The sequence below is a fragment of the Euleptes europaea genome, chromosome 14 (assembly GCF_029931775.1).
Source record: "Euleptes europaea isolate rEulEur1 chromosome 14, rEulEur1.hap1, whole genome shotgun sequence".
In the NCBI taxonomy this organism is placed as follows: Eukaryota; Metazoa; Chordata; class Lepidosauria; order Squamata; family Sphaerodactylidae; genus Euleptes; species Euleptes europaea.
The window spans coordinates 51,776,185-51,794,345 of NC_079325.1; the positions used below are offsets into that span (position 1 = coordinate 51,776,185).

The window sequence follows — 18,161 nt, forward strand, 5'->3', positions numbered from 1 at the left end:
GCCATTGGAAATTTGATTGGCCATGCAGATTTATTAAAAAAAACATTGCTTTGGCAGCAGCTGCCACCACAGCACAAGGATCTTCACTGTGTGACTGGAGATAACCATGCTGCTTTGGAATTCCAAAGGGGCTCGCAAGCTGGAAAAGGTGGAGGACCCCTGTTGTACACTGTGATGCAAGGCTCAGATCGCAGTGGGTTTTTCCAGGCCAGTGGTGGGGGGATGATGACAAGGGCATTTTATGCACGGTCTGTTTCTGCTGGATCTGCTGCTCTCTAATGGCATAGTGTTTGCAGTTGAATTCTCAAAACACTATGCACAGGGGCTTTTTGCCCAGAAGAAATTCCAGGAGTACCTAGTGATCAATTCTGCATCCCCAGCAAAAATGCAGAGCTTCTGAACCACTTGTGTGTCCCTGAAAACACTGCTTTGTAATTAGCTGTGGTGTTTTTTTTTTTTAAAAATACATCACCAGACCCACAGCTGGATTCTTTCATTTGATCTGAACCAAGTGACCCACACTCACTGTGAAACTGACCAAATAAGCAGCACCCAAGGTTGTGATGTCAGCTTTCTCTCCACTATTCTTTCTGAAACTGACCAAATAAGCAGCCTCATGGTATTCCAGCATTATTCTCTCACTAGTGCACTTGATAATGGCTCCGAGGGGAGGGGTTGGATGAGGGGGACAGACATGTGGGAGGGAGAAGTGAGAATGGGTATGGGGAGGGAAAAAAGTGACAAGTATGCACAGGACTAGTTTTCAATTTGGGATTGAGGCAGACTTTTAACTCAGAGTTAAACAAAATCCTGAAAACACGAGGAGAGAGCGAGGTGGCTTCTGAAGGTTGGAAAATACATGCATAATTAAAACGAAGCGCCAAATTAGTCAGGGGTGCCTGCGAAGGGAGCAACCCGTGCATAAGAGGCCAAAGTAGCTCTTTAGATCCCAAACCATCAAAGAAAGCCAGAAAAATGTCCCCTGAGGGTGCACCCTGTGGTATATTTTGAGTGTCCTGATTATTTAAAAATGTACTAAAACCAACTTCCTGTTTCCCCCACTCCACTTTCACCTCCTTAAAAAAAATCTCCAGGCGGGGGGGAAAATGAACGAAATCAAAGAGAGTCTACGGAACATTGAGCAGACGTACAAGATCTTCCAGCAACAGCAGTTCACCTTCATAGCGGCTCTGGAACATACCCGAGAGAATGCCCACGACAAGATCAAGCCTGTGACTAGCATTGGGCAGGTACAGAGCTCACAGAAACCAGCTTTTCATGGTGCCAGATAGGTCCAGATGGGGGGATTTGGGGAAGGCCCCCCTTGCCTTCCCACGGTGGTGGGAGGTGTGGTCAAGTCACAGCTGACTTATGGTGACCCCCTGGGATTTTTAGGTAGAGTGGCCAGGTGGGTGGCTTTGGCATGCACTTGCCTGCCAATCCACCCAGCTGCTCCAGAGTGGCAATCTTGTGTGTGTGCGGCCACACAAGTGCGATGACGTCACTTCCGGGTTTACCCCCAGTAGTGCCCCATCTGTGCAGCCGCAGCCGGGGTTCGAGTGCTAAAGTGGTCATGGCAATGTGGTGCTTCTGGAGGTAAACCCGGAAGTGACATCATCGCATGTGTGCACGTGCGTGCACATGCGGCCACCCCAGCCCCACCTCCTAAAACCTCCCACCGATCGAGGGGGGACCTGGCAACCCTATTTTTAGAATTGCCATGTCCCCTGGTAGGGGATCGGGGGGTAGGGTTGCCAGCTCCAGGTTGGGAAACTCTTGGAAATTTGGGGATGGACCCTGGGGAGGACAGGGACCTCAGTGGGGTACAATGCCATAGACTCCACCCAAGCATCCATTTTCTCCAGGAGAACTGGTCTCTGTATTCTGGAGATGAGCTATAATGCCCCAGGTTCCACCTGGAGGCTGGCATCCCTATCAAGGCAGGAGATGTTCAGAGGTGGTTTGCCATTGCCTGCCTCTGTGTAGAAACCCTGGACTTCCTTGGTGGTCTCCCATCCAAGTGCTATCTAGGGTCGACCCTGCTTAGCTTCTGAGATTTGATGACTGGGGCCATCCAGTTCCCATGGGCTCCCTCAATCTGGAAGTGGAGGCACATGATAGCTTGCTTGCAAACTGTCTCTGATCCTCTCAGGAGCTCCATGCAGAGCTAAAATGGCAATCCTGTAGGACCCGTGCTGTTTACTTACAACCAATGTTGGGCACTGCTGGAAAGAAGGCAGTTAAGGGGAGACATGATAGAGGTCTATAAAATGATGCATGGTATGGAGACAGTGGACAGGGAGAAGCTTTTCTCCCTCTCCCATAATACTAGAATACGGGGTCATCTGCTGAAGCTGGAGGGTGAGAGATTCAAAACTGATAAAAGGAAATATTTCTTCACACAATGCATAGTTATGGTGATGGCTGCCAACTTGGAAGGCTTTAAGAGGGGAGTGGAGATGTTCATGGAAGAGAGGAGAATTCATGGCTACTAGTCAAAATGGATACTAGTCAAGATGCATACCTATTCACTCCAGGATCAGAGGAACATGCCTATTATATTAGGAGCTGTGAAACACAAGCAGGATGGTGCTACAGCAGTTGTCTTGTTTGTGGGCTTCCTAGAGGCCTGGTTGGCCACTGTGTGAACAGACTGCTGGACTTGATGGGCCTGGGTCTGATCCAGCAGGGCTTTTCTTATTTTCTTATGTTCTTATGTAATGCCCAACATGGTCGCTCTTTGGAGCCACTCCTACGCCAGAATGTTGACATGCCTTTGCACAGAACACATACCTGCATTGGCTATTTGTGCACTTAGTTTTCCTTCAGTGGTAAGCAAATATTTACTCTCGGGGCTGACGGTGTGTGCAAACCTCTCTGGTGTGACCTGTGAAGTCACTCACTGAATAAGCCACTGCTGTTCCTGACAGGTTCAAAAATAACTGCCCTGCTATTAATCAACCTGTCAGCCCATTTAAAGAACTGGGGTTGATTTAGCCTCCCCTATGAAACAGAACGATTCCCTCCCTCCCGCTCTGTTCTGCTAAACCCGCCACCTGCGACCATAAAGAAGTGACAACCCCTCTTACCATCTCTGCCCCCCCTTTCCTCCCACCCACCCCCTCCCCAGTTTGCATCCCCGCAGTGTAACTATAACTTTGGAAACTGCCTATTAAAAATAATGGCTCTGTGGCAGAAGTGGAATGATGAATGTAGGGGCCGGATGCCGTTCCTCGAGGGGATGTGCAGAATTTTCCGGGTTGTGCGAAAAGAAAAATATGCCAGTGCTTAAGAGGCCTGTCTTGGAATTTCTCTCTCTCTCTTTTTTTTTTGGGAGAAAGCCTCTCATTTTCCATTAGTCCACAACAATACCTAAACCTGGAAAAACAAAGTAGGGTAATGTAACAAATAGAGTTGCCAACCTCCAGGTACTAGCTGGAGATCTGCTTTTACAACTGAGCTCCAGGCAACAGAGATCAGTTCCCCTGGAGAAAATGGCTGCTTTAGCAATTGGACTTTATGGCACTGAAGTCCCTCTCCTCCCCAAACCCCGCCCTCCTCAGACTCCACCCCCAAAATGTCCAGGTATTTCCCAACCCGGAGCTGGCAACCCTAGTAACAAATCTTCCAGTTGAAGCATGCATTTTGTCTGCCTACCCTGACACGTTTTCCCCTTCCTCCCCTTCCCAATAGGGTTTGCTTCCTTTGTCGCAAGGAGCATGGGAAGCCTGTGTTGTCTTTGTAATTGTCTGCTTATTTACAAATATATAGGTTGAGCAGGTATTACAGAAATGCAGAAGCAGGCGCACAGACAGCCACTTCACAGCACCAGCCCTGGGCCCCTCGCCAAATCCAAATAATATCAGCTTCCCACTCTTCCTGATGTATATACGCTGTACATTTTTCTTGTTCCAGTCTAAAAAGAGCCCAGCCACGTGTTCTTTAAATTTCAGCAAGACACGTACCTTTCCTTTCCCTAGATTTAACAGCCCCTGGCTATCCATCAACCACTTCACTCTTTAAAAAGGGGAGATGAAATTTAATTTTTCCTTGACACTATAAAGAGAAAAGTTTCCACATCTCTCATGCAATTGACCTATCTATTCGTCAGCAGATAACACAGTATATAGAGAGCCAGCGTGGTGTAGTGGTTAAGAACGGTGGTTTGGAGCGGTGGAGTCTGATCTGGCGAACCGGGTTTGATTCCCCACTCCTCCACATGAGCTGCAGAGGCTAATCTGGTGAACTGGATTTATTTCCCCACTCCTACACACGAAACCAGCTGGGTGACCTTGGGAAAGTCATTCTCTCTCAGCCTCACCTACCTCACAGGGTGTCTGTTGTGGGGAGGGGAAGGGAAGGAGATTGTAAGCCGGTTTGATTCTCCCTTAAGTGGCAGAGAAAGTCAGCATATAAAAACCAACTTCTTCTTCTTATCCCCTTCTCAGAAAGCGTCTTTAGCTATTTTATCCAGGGAGTGATATATTTATTTAGTGCAATATTATTTTGTGGACATGCTAAAGCAATGTGTGCTAGGTAGTCTATTTGATCCAGACAAAATGGGCATTTTCGTTCTTTTGCAATAATTTCATTGTATCACCCTTGTGTCTCAGCTGACACAAGGCATGACATCATGCCAATAAGAAAGCTCATCAGAACTTAAGAATTTCTAACCAGCAGAAATAAAGTGGTGGCTGGAGATCTCCTGCTATTACAACTGATCTCCAGGCAGCATAGATCGGTTCCCCTGGACAAAATGGCCTCTTTGGAAGGTGAACTCTATGGCACTATACCCCATTGAATCTCTCCCCAAACCCCGCCCTCCTCAGGCCCCACCCCCAAAATCTCCAGGTATTTCCCTACCTGGAGCTGCCAATCCTAGGCTACAGCCTGGAGGCAAACAGCGTTATTTCATTGAGATGTTTCTTACTCTGCTTTTCTCCTCAGCGAGGACCCAAAGAGTTTTGCAGCATTGTTTGCCCCTGCTCTATTTTATTCTTACAACCCACCCTGTGAGGTAGGTTAGGCTGAGAGAGTGTGACTGGCCCATGGTCACCAGGCATACTTTTCTGTGGCAGGGTGGGAATCTGAACCCGGGTCTCCCAGATCTTAGTCCAGGGGTGGGGAACCTTTTTTCTGCCAAGGGCCATTTGGATATTTATAATTTCATTCGCGGCCCATACAAAATTATCAACTTAAAAATCAGCCTGCTATATTTGGTGAAACATTTAGCTCTGAGTGTCTGCCACGTAGAGCGACTCACTTTTGAGCTCTGCCGTCCCAAACTGGGCCCGAGAGATTCAGGCAGGGCAGCAAACACAAGACAGAGTAAGCGACAAGCCGAACGGGGCTTGTAGGCGAAGGAGCCCGGTCCAGTAACGTCCCAATCTGGCACTTTCCCGCCCTACGCGTCTTTTGCAGGACTTAGAGGAGAAAAAACCAGAAGGGAGAGGGGGTACCGACCAAGCCCCAAGCAGGCAGCTGCCCAGATGACCCCCCCACGCAGGAAAGCAGGCAGGCATCCAACTGGTGGCACACTCGCCCACCTGGTGGCACAGGATGGTCTGTTGCACCAGGTGGGCGTAGCTGTCCAGCTGCACGCTGGAGTTGCTCCTGCTTCACATGGTTGGGGCCATATTCTACAACCGGCTCCTGCAGGGATGAAATGAGGACACACTGGCTAAGAACTCACCCCCATGCATTCTGGCCCTGCCCCCTTTAACCCCTCCATTGTCACCACTTCCGTCCCCAGCCCTCTTGTAGTACAGAGGGAATACGTTTCTCCATGGCCCGTGTGGGAAAGGGTTAACACAGTTTCTTGGGCGGTCCTAGCAGCTCCATAGCTAATGACTCTTCTTCAAGGGGGGGGAAAGGTTCCTTTTCTCGGCAAAACAAACTCACATCCTTCTTGAATAGAGGCTATTCTTGTCTGCAGGAGTGGGCGGATCGCCAGTCTTAGATCCTTCTGAGCTAGAGATCTGCCAGGACCAATGAAGGGCCAGAGCTAATGATTTCGAGGGCCTTATACGGCTCTTGGGCCTGACGTTCCTCACCCATCTTAGTCCAACATTTGAACCACACACCACTTGCAAGGAAAAGGGGGCAGGTTCAGTCTCGGGAGTTTCCACTTCAGTCTCAGCTCTTGGCTTGACTCCTGGAAAGCCACAGCCAGGATGGGTGGATGGGCGCAGTGGATCACTATTCTGCAGGGTTGCCTCCAGGTGGTGGCTGGAGATCTCCCATTATTACAACTGATATCCAGGTGACAGAGATTAGTTCCCCTGGAGAAAATGGCTGCTTAGGAAGGTGGATTCTATGGCACTATACTCCATTGAAGTCCCTCCCCTTCCCAACTTCCACCCTCCTTAGACTCCACCCCCAAAATATCCAGGTATTTCCTAGCCTGGAACTAGCAACCCTAAGGTGGAGGCTTAGGGTTGCCAATCTCCAGGTAATAGCTGGAGATCTCCTGCTATTACAACTGATCTCCAGCCGATAAAAATCAGTTCACCTGGAGAAAATGGCCACTTTGGCAATTGGACTCTATGGCATTGAAGTCCCTCCCCAAACACCACCCTCCTCAGGCTCTGCCCCAAAAATCTCTCACCGGAGGCTAAGAGGGACCTGATAACCCTATGGAGGCTAGAGATCTCCTGACATTGTAACTGATCTCCAGGCGACAGAGATCAGTTCACCTGGAGAAAATGGCTGCTTTGGAAGGTGGACTCTATGGCATGGAAGTCCCTCCCCTCCCAAACCCCTCCCTCTTTAGACTCCACCCCCAAAATCTCCAGGTATTTCCCAACCTGGAGCTGGCAACCTTAAGGTGGAGGCTAGAGACCTCCTGGGATTGCAACTGATCTCCCAGTGACAGATTAGTTCCCCTGGAGAAAATGGCTGCTTGGGAAGATGACTCTATGGCATTATGCCCCACTGAATTCCCTCCACACCCTCTTCAGGCTCCACCCCCAAAATCTCCAGGTATTTCCCAACCCCAAGCTGGCAACCCTACTAGTCTGGCTCTGTGTGGTGCAAGCCTCCGGCATGCTCTCCTGAATGTATATGTAATTAGTGGGAAAGCTCCTTTTCTTGGTTCTGGTTATTGTTGCCATTTTCATGCTGAATGTGCCCTTACAGGGAACACAGAGCACCAGAAAAACCTAGAAAATTTCAAGATCTTTTTACCTAGAGTTGCCAACCTCCAGGCTGCAGCTGGAGATCTCCTGCTATTACAACTGATCTCCAGCTGATAATCAGTTGTAGTAGCAGATTTCCAGCTAGTACCTGGAGGTTGGCAACCTTAATCTGGTATTTAGAGATATACTGCCTCTGTGCATGGGGGTTCTATTTGTCTATCATGTCTGGCAGCCATGGTCAGACCTATTCTCCATGAGCCCTTGTTAGGTTTGCCAAACTCCAGGTAATAGCTGGAGGTCTACTGCTATTACAACTGATCTCCAGCTGATAGAGATTGGTTCACCTGAAGAAAATGGCCGCCTTGGCAATTGGACTCTATGGCATTGAAGTCCCTCCCCGAACCTCACCCTCCTCAGGCTGCACCCCAAAAACCTCCCACTGGTTGCAAAGAGGGACCTGGCAACCCTATTCTTACCTGCCTATTCCTCCTGCTCATAGAGCAGTGGGAAATGCCGGGGGTAATCCTGATGATCCCTCTGGATGAGCGTGCCCTGGAGACAGATGGGGTCCGGGAGAGCTTGTAACAGTTTCTCTCTCTGGTTTGCGATAGGAGCCTCATGGCACAGAGTGGTAAGCTGCAGTACTGCAGTCAAAAGCTCTGCTCACGACCTGAGTTCGATCCTGACGGAAGTCGGGTTCAGGTAGCTGGCTTGAGGTTGACTCTGCCTTCCATCCTTCTGAGGTTGGTAAAATGAGTACCCAGCTTGCTGAGTGTAAAGTGTAGATGAATGACCCGGTGCTTGCACTTTTTACCTTTAGTATATGCTAAAGGCATCTAGAAAAAGAAGAAGAGTTGGTTTTCATATGCCGACTTTCCCTACCACTTAAGGAAGAACCAAAGTAGCTTACAATCACCTTCCTCTCCCCACAACAGACAAACTGTGAGATAGGTGGGGCTGAGAGTGTGTGACTGGCCCAAGGTCACCCAGCTGGCTTCATGTGGAAGAGTGGGGAAACCAACCCAGTTCACCAGATTAGCCTCTGCCACTCACGTGGAGGAGTGGGGAATCAAACCCGGTTCTCCAGATCAGAGTCCACTGCTCCAAACCACTACACTACCCTGGCTAGAGTGTCTTCCCAAGGCAGCTGTGGCCAAGGGTCCCAGTCACTTCCCTCCACCATTCTGAAAGGAAGAGACATGCTTGGAGGCTGGAATATATCTCAGCTTTCTCTCCTCCTCCTCTTCCGATTGCTACAGTTATTTTGATATATTTTGATCTCTCCCTCCATTCCCGGGCGCCTGCAGGGACGGCTTTCCATCCCGCCCCTGCACCCGCATTCCAAATCTGGCGGGGACACTTAAAAGGAAGAGGAGGAGGAAAGTTCACACACTCCCGTCTTCGCAGCCCCAGCCTCTTTTCGCTGAGTCCGTCATCTTGGGACACAATTAAGCAGAGCAAAGACTAGTGGCCTTGGCTACGTGGGGAGAACGCCTGTCCACTAACACCTAGCCCAAGACTGCCACAGAGCCGGTTGAGGATTTGGACCTGGACTGGACCGGAGCCAGCAACCTCTGGACCCTTTATCTTTCCCCCAAACCAAGCCGCAGTCCCCACTTGTGTTCTCTCGCAGGGAAAGCAAAACACGAGGCTGTGGCCGATCCTTCCCAGTGGTCAGTCACCAGTTCCACAGATGCCCCCGCTTTGCAAGCTGGCAGGCCAACCATCTGCCCCATCAGCAGTGAAACCTGCCAAAATATGTCTAGGAGTCCTTTGGCTTTTTCTTTTTTTTTAAAATGAATTTTTAATTTTATTTTTCCAAATAATCATTATACATTCCATTGCGCATTTTAAAAAGTATAGTTCTTTGACTTCCCCTCCCCCCTCCTCTGATCTTTTAGTTAACATTTTTTCCCTCTTTGTATTGTTTTTCTAATTCAATTATAACAAAGCCATCCATGCCCAATACATCCTTTCTGAATTAGATCAAAATACATTTGTTAATATCACATTTAAGTTCATCTCTACAATAATTAATCCATGCCTCCCTATTAATCCATGCCTCCCGAGTCCTTTGGCTTTTTGAGGGTCATTTTCTCCAAGTCGTCAATAGTTTTGTCTCCCTTGGAAACAGGAGTGGGTGGTGTGTGTGTGTGTGTCTTCTGGCTATGAGATGTCATCCCTGCCTCATTTCCTGGGTGTTTTGGACTGGCGTTAGGAATCAATCCACAAGAGCTATTAGCTCCAAGACATTTGACTAGCTGGTGAATGGAAGCAAGGCTTTAAAAAGGAACAGGAGGACTCCTGACCACGTCTAGAGTGCTTTTCCTTTGTGGATTACATTATCTGCAATTTTCCCAAACTGGGCAACCTGCTGAGGAACTGAGGTGTACAATGTAAAATAACAATAATTCCAAGTAACTTCATTCATTTCAGTTGAATGGGGAGGGGCTGAAGCTCAGCGGTAGAGCATCTGCTTGGCATGCAGAAGGTCCCAGGCTCAGTCCCCAGCATCTCCATTTAGGCACTAGGCATGTAGGTGATGTTGTGACAGCAGGTAGACTTCCCCTGACTATGGAAGATCCACTGATTTAGCAATTTGTAATAATCTCTTTTCCTTTCTGTAAATGTATTGAAATGTATTAGGACAGCAAGGGAATAGCTTGTTGCTGGGCAGGATATCTCTGTGTGTGTATGCCTGTGTGCTAAGGAATTGGGGCAAGAGTCATGGAGGGTTACAGTAAACCATAACAAGAACTGGGTGAAACTGTTATTCTACTGTTACTCTACTGCCGCCTCGATGTCTGGAGTGTTATCAGCCTACCCTGAATGTTGATGGGTTGTCATATCTTGAATTTGGATAAATATCCCTTCCTCAGTATGATCGGGGCTCAGAGATTTCTGCCCATTAGGGCCTCTGAGTCCGCAGCTGCAAATAAACTGTTTTCTTGAAATAATGATCTCAGGTCTCTCTCTCCCCCCAAGAACCCTTGTTTACCATATCAATGTGAAGACCTCTACCTGAGACCCTGGAGAGCTGCTGCCAGTCTGAGTAGACAATACTGACTTTGGGAGGCAGCATGGCTCAGTGGTAGAGCAGCTGCTTTGTATGCAGAAGGTCCCAGGTTCCATCCCCGGCATCTCCAGTTAAAGGGACTAGGCAAGCAGGTGATGTGACCTTGGAGAGCTGCTGTCAGTCTGAGTAGACAATATTGACTTTGATGGACCAAGGGTCTGATTCAGTATAAGGCAGCTTCATGTGTTCATGTGAATGAATGAATGAATGAATGAATGATACTTTCAGATGGCTTCATTCATTTCATTTTCAGCGCAGCTTGCATTTTTGCTTCCTGGCTTAAAACATCCGGCCTCCAGCATCGGAGCTTCCTTTTGCTGCTCAGTTTCCAAGAGAACGTTGGATCTGCTTTCTGCTTTGTCCTAACTGCCCCTCTCCCCACCTGTGCTGCCAGGTGCAGACCTACATGGACCACCACTGCAACAACACGACGGACAAGCGCATCCTCCTCATGTTCCTCAACATCTGCAGTGACTTGCACAAGCTCTGCCAGAGGCTGGAGTCTCTTCACTCTGGGAACAGCACCACCAACACCCTGCTGGAGAAATGCAAGATGCTGGTGAGCCACAGCAATGACCTCAGCGCCATCCGCGCCAAGTAGGTATTTATTCTGCATCTTCTCAGCTTGTAGACAAAGTAATGTTGTAAAACTGGAGTTGCCATGCATTTTCCGTCCGTCAGAGGTTGCCTTGCTCTGTATTTTTCTCTGCATTTTCTCTCCACATGTTTCTCTGCATTTTGTCCATGTTTTCTGGATTTGTGTTTAGCCAGCATCCAGAAAACCCGGGCAAAATATGCAGAAACGCACAGGGAGAGCGAGGCGACCTCTGAAGGTCGGAAAATGCAAGCATTATCAAAGCAAAGCCCCGAAGTAGTTGGCTGGGTGACCACAAGGAAACAGCCATGCATAAAAGGCCTTAGAGTCAGAAGCTTCCAAAAACCATGCTGTCTGCTTTATTATTATTTTTCTTCAGCTTTCTCTTGGGTCATGATTTGACATGCTTTGTGCTGTAATTCAAAGACCTCCCTTTCCTCTCTTCCACCACTGTAAGTGCCCCAAGACAGAGGTGGGCAAATTATGGCCATTATCGGGCCTGCAAGAACTTTTCATGCCTCAACCTGCTAAACAATTTACTGAAGGCCAGCAAGGTGACGTTCCCCCAAACCTGTTTAATGCAGTTCAAGAGCCAAAGGCCATTCAGAAAGGGGGGTGGTGGCTGTCTCCTCTCAAGGGCTCCAATTTGGACTCTGGCTCTTCTGGTTTCTAACACCAGATGTGGTCCTTGGGCCATGCAGCTCGCCCACCTTTCTCATCCAACTGTCTCTGTTTGCCAGAAAGAGTCCCAATTGCCGGATCCTGCTACGGGCACATCCCTTCTCCCATGTTTGCCTTTTGGGAACATTGGGTTGTTTGAGAAATTCACACCCTGGTTCTAACTGCACTTCACACAAATCAGGACACACACCACAGTACCGAAAAGCCATTTTCCCAGAAGTTGGGCATCACATTTGAAACCCTCACGAGACCAAGCGGCAGAACTGGTGGAATTGGCACTCTGAAGTCCAGCGCTGTCACAGCTGGAAGGCAAAAGGCCCACTTAAAGAGCCAGCGTGGTGTAGTAGTTAGAGCTGTGGTTTGGAACGGTGGAGAATCTGGAGAACCGGGTTTGATTCCCCACTCCTCCACATGAGCAGCGGATGCTAATCTGGTGAACTGGTTTTGTTTCCCCACTCCTGCACATGAAGCCAGCTGGGTGGCCTTGGGCTAGTCACAGCTCTCTCAGCCCCACCTACCTCACAGGGTGTCTGTTGTGGGGAGGGGAAGGGAAGGTGATTGTAAGCCAATTTGATTACCACTTAAGGGAGAATCAAACCGGCTTACAATCACCTTCCCCTCCACACTACTGACTCCCTGGGAGGTAGGTAGGGCTCAGAGATTGTGACTGGCCCAAGGTCACGCGGATGGTTCATGTATCAGCATATAAAAACCAGCTCCTCTTCTTCTTCTTCTTGGTGGTCTCCCATCCATGTACTAAGCAGGTCCAAGATCTGATGTGATCACACTAGCCTGGGCCATCCAAGTCAGGGCACATCACCTGCTCCTGATACTTTTTTAAAAACTGCTGCCGGGGATTGAACCCAGGCCTTCCTGCACGCAGAACAGATGCCGGACCTCCTCCCTCACCCGCGCCCTCCCTGCCGTCGGCGGCACCAACCCGCTCTTCCAATCACCCGCACAGGTACCCGCACGACGTGGTGAACCACCTCAGCTGCGACGAAGCCCGAAACCACTACGGGGGCGTGGTGAGCCTCATTCCCATCATCTTGGACTGCATGAAGGAGTGGGTGGCCCACAGCGAGAAGCTCCCACGGAACATGATACAGAGTGTGAGTGGCAAGCAGGCCAGCCCCGAGATTTGGGCGGCCAAGTCCTGCAGGCCGGGTGCGGCAGGAACGGGGCTCGCTGCCTCTTGCCAGCCCACCTTCCTCACGGCGGCCACTCAGACCTCGCTTAGTTTGACAAACCCGCCCCGGGACGGTAGGCGGGTTCAGAGAAAGCCGCAGGTGGGCCTGGGGAGGACGGTCGGCAAGCTTCTCGACGGGCCTTGGAAGCCGCCTGGTAGGCACGCCTTTTAAGAGAATGACATTTTAAAGCATGCTCGCCTGACCTTAAAGCACGGTCTCCCTGGTCTTCCCTTCGGTTACACCCTTCCCTGATCCCAGGCAAAGCAAGGAAGAGACGGTGTGGAGCATGACCCCATGCAACTCTCTCTCCCCCTGGCCTTAGGCCCAGGTCCCGCCAGAACTGCCTCAGAGATTGGCATTGACACCCTGGGTGCTTTCACACATGCCGAATAATGCACTTTCAATGCACTTTAACGATCGCTTGCAAGTGGATTTGGGCCATTTATGCAGGGGTATTTGGCTCGCAATCCCTGCAGGACTGCTTTGAGGCTTCCTTTGCATTATTCATTACTTTAACCGACCTTCAGAAGTGACTTCGCTCTGGCCTTGTTCTTCCCCCACAGTTCTAGGAGCCTGTTTTAGAACAAATTTAAATACTGCTTCGAGGCAAGAGCCACGCAAATCCCTGCCACTTCCATGCATAACTCTAACTTCGGGTTTCTCTCCCACGCGTCTGTCCCTTCCATCCAACCCCTTCCCTCAAAGCACAGCACAAAGGAGTGAAACCTTCATGAAATATGCAGGAAGACACTGCAGAGAGGCTGCAAAGGTTGGAAGGCAGCTCCCAGCAGGGAGCTGTTGAAGAAAGGTGGGGAGGAATACCCAGCAAAAGCACACGCCCCCTCCAAGTAAACTGCAACAAGGCTGCGTTTTCAGGGGGAGGGACTCAGAAGCATCGTGATTCACTGGGGATGCCTAATGAAACACAAGGTACTCCTGGAATTTTTGTTGTGGGGGGAGGAAGCCCTCATGCATATAATGCTTGAGAATTCGGAACAGAAAACTGTGCAGCAAACCAATCGCAAACTTCCCCAGCATAAATGACCTTTGCCATTTCACGCAGTAAAGTCCAGCTGCAAAGTGCATTGAAAGTGGATTGGAAGTGCATTATTCGGCATGTGCAAAAGCACCCCCTGACTTTTGCTTAGGCCAGGCGTAACAACAATTGGTGAGCCACCAAGCCAACCTGGGTCCCCCTCCACCTGTTGGGGCTCAACAAAGGCCCCTGTTTTGTCAGGGCTGGACAGGAAGCCCAAACAGGGAGGCCTTCGAGCCCCTTTTGATGGTGTTTGGCTTGGTGGGTTAAAAGCCATAGCAACTAGCATTTGATACTCCAGGCAAGTGCCTGCTCCTAACACCAGACAATGGTCAATTCACACAGACATTTGCAATCTGAGTCAGTTGTCCACATGAAGCTGCCTTATACTGCATCAGTATGGTCTACTCAAACTGGCAAGGGGTGCCAGGGGTTGAACCAGGGACCTTCTGCATGCCAAGCAGAGGCTCTTCTGCTGAGCTGCAGCCCCTCTCCTTAACTCAGTTGTTTCGGCTCACCAACTCCTGGTCCATGACAGGTTGAACCAGAAATTGGTGATCTATGCCAATGTAGAATTTTGCGGCCCTGAGTGAGTGAGGGTTGACCGACAGAGGGGTGGTTGTGGCGGTGTGGGGCAGGGACAGGAGATTTCCTTACTTGGTCCGGCCACATTTCAAGGCTGAAAATGGGTACCACAATCCTCCCTGGGTTCTGTCAGTGGACTCACCTTGCCCGTTGTGATTGTTCACAAACTCCAAAGCCATTCCAGGGCTTGGCCGGTGGGAGTCAGGCTCTCTCCCACAAACACACAGCAACCCCTCCCTGAAGACCACCCCTGAAATGGCACTCTGGCAAGCCCAGCCCAACTCTTCTCTTCTGATTGCTCTTTTCCCCTCCCTACAGGCTCCATAGCTCCTGTATTTTTGCCTCCTTCTGGAAGATGCTCCTGAATAAAGCCATTTCCCCTGCTCGCGTGGCTCTTTGCTAGAATAATGGGTTTTTTTTTCCTGTGGTCAAATTATCAAAGGAAGATTCTGTTGAGACAGTAGGGAGAAGGAGGGAGAGCAGAGCAGTCATCTTTTGTTTTCTCACGTCCAACCTTTTCAGGTCTGAGACCCACCTTGAAGTGTCTGATTTGTAACATTTCATTTACTTGCTCAAATGTATGACATGAAGCCCACAGGGTGATTTGGGTTGTTCATGCATGGGTACTTTCACTCATGTTCGCCCCCGGTCTGTCTTGGTTGTTCCTTGGAGTTCTGCATGAGTTTTCCCTCCATTAGAGATGACCTCGCTGCCAGCCCTCACAATGTCCAGGTCTTCCCATTCCTCTGTTAACCCGATTCTTCCCTTGAGCTCAGCCCGGTTGAAATCTCCGTGTAAAAGGCAAAGCACGGGACACAGAAGCTTGGTTTCTATCACAGCCTATTATCAAGCAGGGTGCAAAGAGGCGGGGATTCAAGTACTTCCTGCTTCCTCAGAGCTCATTCTGAGCAGAAGAAAGGCTTTCTAAAACTGAGGGTTGGATTTCCCCCGCTTCAGATTGCTCTGTTTGTTGTTTTTTCTTCTTAAAATGCTTTTTTATGTAGCAGTGGGGTTTGGGTGGGGCTTTCTCTCACAGTAAGAGCTACAAAGGAAGCCAATTACAAAGCAGCATTTAAAGGGGCGGGGACTTGATTTGAGCTTGGAGATTGCTGGTGCAGAGATTCCCAACAGGAAAGCGTGGGTCCAGCGAGCAACAACCTCAGGTAAAACTCCCAGCATGAATGACCTTGGACTCTCTCATATACACAGCATACCTTCAGTCACACAATGAAGATCTTCAAGATGTGTGGCAACTGCTGTTGAGAGCCAGCATTGTGTAGTGGTTAAGAGCGGTGGTTTGGAGCAGTGGACTCTGATCTGGAGAACCAGGTTTGATTCCCCACTCCTCCACATGAGCGGCGAAGGCTAATCTGGTAAACTGGATTTGTTTCCCCACTCCTACACATGAAGCCAGGTGGGTGACCTTCGGCTAGTCACACTCTCTCTGCCCCACCTACCTCACAGGGTGTCTGTTGTGGGGAGGGGAAGGGATTGTAAGCCGGTTTGATTCTCCCTTGTGGTAGAGAAAGTCTGCCTATAAAAACCAAGTCTTCTTTTTCTTCTTCTTCATATATATCCAGGAGCAGCTTAAAATACTAGGGTGGAGAGAGGAACTTGTACTGTTTTCCTCCCCCACCCAAAGTTACGGGAATTTATGAGGAAAGGCTGAGGGGAGTTGGAAATTTAGTCTGGAGAAGAGGATGTTGAGGGGGGACATGAAAGTATTTGAAGGGCTCTCACTTAGAGGAGGGCGGGGGACTGATCCTGTTGGCAGCAGAGGATAGGACTCGCAATAATGGGTCTAAATTGTGGGCGGAAAGGTACCAGCTAGATATTAAGAAAAAAATGTTACAGTAAGAGTTGTTCAACAATGGAATCAGCTACCTAAGGAGAAGAAGAAGAGTTGGTTTTTATACTTTCTCTACCACTTAAGAATCAAACCCGCTTACAATCACCTTCCCTTCCCCACAACAGACACCCTGTGAGGTAGGTGGGGCTGAGAGAGTGTGACTAGCCCAAGGTCACCCACCTGGCTTTATGTGTAGGAGTGGGGAAACAAATCCAGTCCACTCCACCGCACATGTGGAGGAGTGGGGAATCAAACCCGGTTCTCCAGATCAGACTCCACCACTCCAAACCACCGCTTTTAACCACTACACTATGCTGGCTCTCTGGAGGTGGTGAGCTCCCCCTCACTGGCAGTCTTTAGGCAGAGGCTGGACAAGCACTTGTCAGGGATGCTCTAGGCTGATCCTGCATTGAGCAGGGGGTTGGACTAGATGGCCTGCATGGCCCCTTTCAACTCTTTGATTCTATGAATTCTAATTTGGGGGAGAGGACCAATTAGTCCTGGAGGAACCTTCTGTAACCTTCCTCTAACTGAGGCACCTTCATTACACCTGAAAAGGAAGACAGGGTCACCCACCCTGTTGCATTTCTGCATGAGTAGAGAGGAAGATCATTTTGTTTGTTTTGTTTGGCATGTTGTCAGCGCAAGCCTTTTCATGTCATCCGTTTTCATGGCTAGTGGTTCCCATTAGTTTATTTTATGCTATTTATATGCAATTGATACAAAAATGTGAATAATGGCACACATGTAAGAGGAAAAATTCAGTGTAAGAATACAGGAAAATTTGCTTGGTGAAATACAATGGGATTCTCAAAATCTATGGAGGAGAGCTATGAAATACAGCAGCATTGCTAAGTTTGCCTGAATCATGGTTCCAAGTCTGACTTGGAAAGAATGTAAAAGAGCAGTAGTTCTTCAGAAAAACAACAAGCAACCTTGTCTGAGTACAGATAGTTTCGCCATATTAAGGATGACGGAATCCATCATACCCAATTCAGAGATGCAGCGTAATAAACCATACCCTAGTCTAGGAAGCCCCGTGGCGCAGAGCGCTAAGCTGCAGTACTACAGTCAAAACCTCTGCTCTCGACTTGAGTTCAATCCTGACGGAAGTCGGTTTCAAGTAGCCGGCTCAAGGTTGACTCAGCCTTCCATCCTTCCGAGGTCGGTGAAATGAGTACCCAGCTTGCTGGGGGTAAAGGGAAGATGACTGGGGAAGGTAATGGCAAACCACCCCGTAAACATAGTCTGCCTAGTAAACGTTGGGATGGGACGTCACCCCATGGGTCAGGAATGACCCAGTGCTTGCACAGGGGACTACCTTTCCTTCCACAGGGTAAAAAGGTAAACAGAAGCAGTGGCTGACCATCTTTTCAACTTTCCCGGCAGTCGTCGACCTCACAGCCACTATTCTGCACCCCCACCAGCCCTCCAACACCAGATCCATTGTAACTTTAAGAAAAATAACCGTTTTTCCAGCACTGTAGTCATCAGTGGAAATGCCCAGGATGTTTGGGCTTCTCTACATTTTAGAAGTGAAGCAAATGAATAATTGAGCCCTTTCACACACACCACTCCCCTGTTTTTACTGCATAAAATGTTCATTATTTACGGTGGTGTTTATGAAGCTGCCAAAGCATTCTGCTTAGCACTAGAAAAAAGGGAAGGTAATTTATTTTTCCCTTTTGCTATCTCTTTCCAGCTTCCTTTCTCTGATATAATACATATTTAATCATTTTGATCCTGGTGTGAGCACAGCATCTTGAATATTAAGCCACAGTTGAGCTATGTAACATTTATTTTTGAAAAATCAAATCTGTGTGTCGTATGGGCAGTCCCCCCCACCATGGCCTTCCATGCAGAAGGTTCCTAATATTCACCATTGGGTGAATGGGGTGGGTGGATAAATAAGCATAGAAAGCTGAATGTAAAATCAGCCTTTACTGGTGTGGGTTTTTATTCACCCCAAGAACACTTTACAGAGCTCCGCAGCAGCAGCTCTGTGAATAAAAA

At 49.0% G+C, this 18,161-nt stretch overlaps 1 protein-coding gene across 2 annotated transcripts; it reads left to right on the plus strand.

The window, feature by feature from the left end:
• Positions 1 to 1,097: 1,097 nt before the first annotated feature.
• Positions 1,098 to 14,680, plus strand: SPACA9 (sperm acrosome associated 9). 2 transcript variants are annotated; one of them, XM_056859971.1, is made up of 4 exons: positions 1,098 to 1,250; positions 10,607 to 10,809; positions 12,453 to 12,600; positions 14,618 to 14,680. In XM_056859971.1, the coding sequence occupies exons 1-4, from the start codon at positions 1,107 to 1,109 to the stop codon at positions 14,624 to 14,626; spliced, it is 504 nt and encodes a 167-aa protein (XP_056715949.1). In that variant the 5' UTR covers positions 1,098 to 1,106; the 3' UTR covers positions 14,627 to 14,680. The 2 variants fall into 2 exon arrangements, with proteins under 2 accessions (XP_056715949.1, XP_056715948.1); XM_056859970.1 differs by lacking the exon at positions 14,618 to 14,680 and having other exon boundaries at positions 12,453 to 12,849.
• The last annotated feature ends 3,481 nt before the right edge of the window (positions 14,681 to 18,161 follow it).

What these genes read in the sequence shown, in the direction of transcription:
- SPACA9 (XM_056859970.1), top strand. Translation starts at nt 1,107, where the DNA reads ATGAACGAAATCAAAGAGAGTCTACGGAACATTGAGCAGACGTACAAG. An exon ending in CTGTGACTAGCATTGGGCAG is followed by an intron (nt 1,251 to 10,606) that starts GTACAGAGCTCA and finishes CTGTGCTGCCAG; the next exon opens with GTGCAGACCTACATGGACCA. An exon ending in CTCAGCGCCATCCGCGCCAA is followed by an intron (nt 10,810 to 12,452) that starts GTAGGTATTTAT and finishes TCACCCGCACAG; the next exon opens with GTACCCGCACGACGTGGTGA.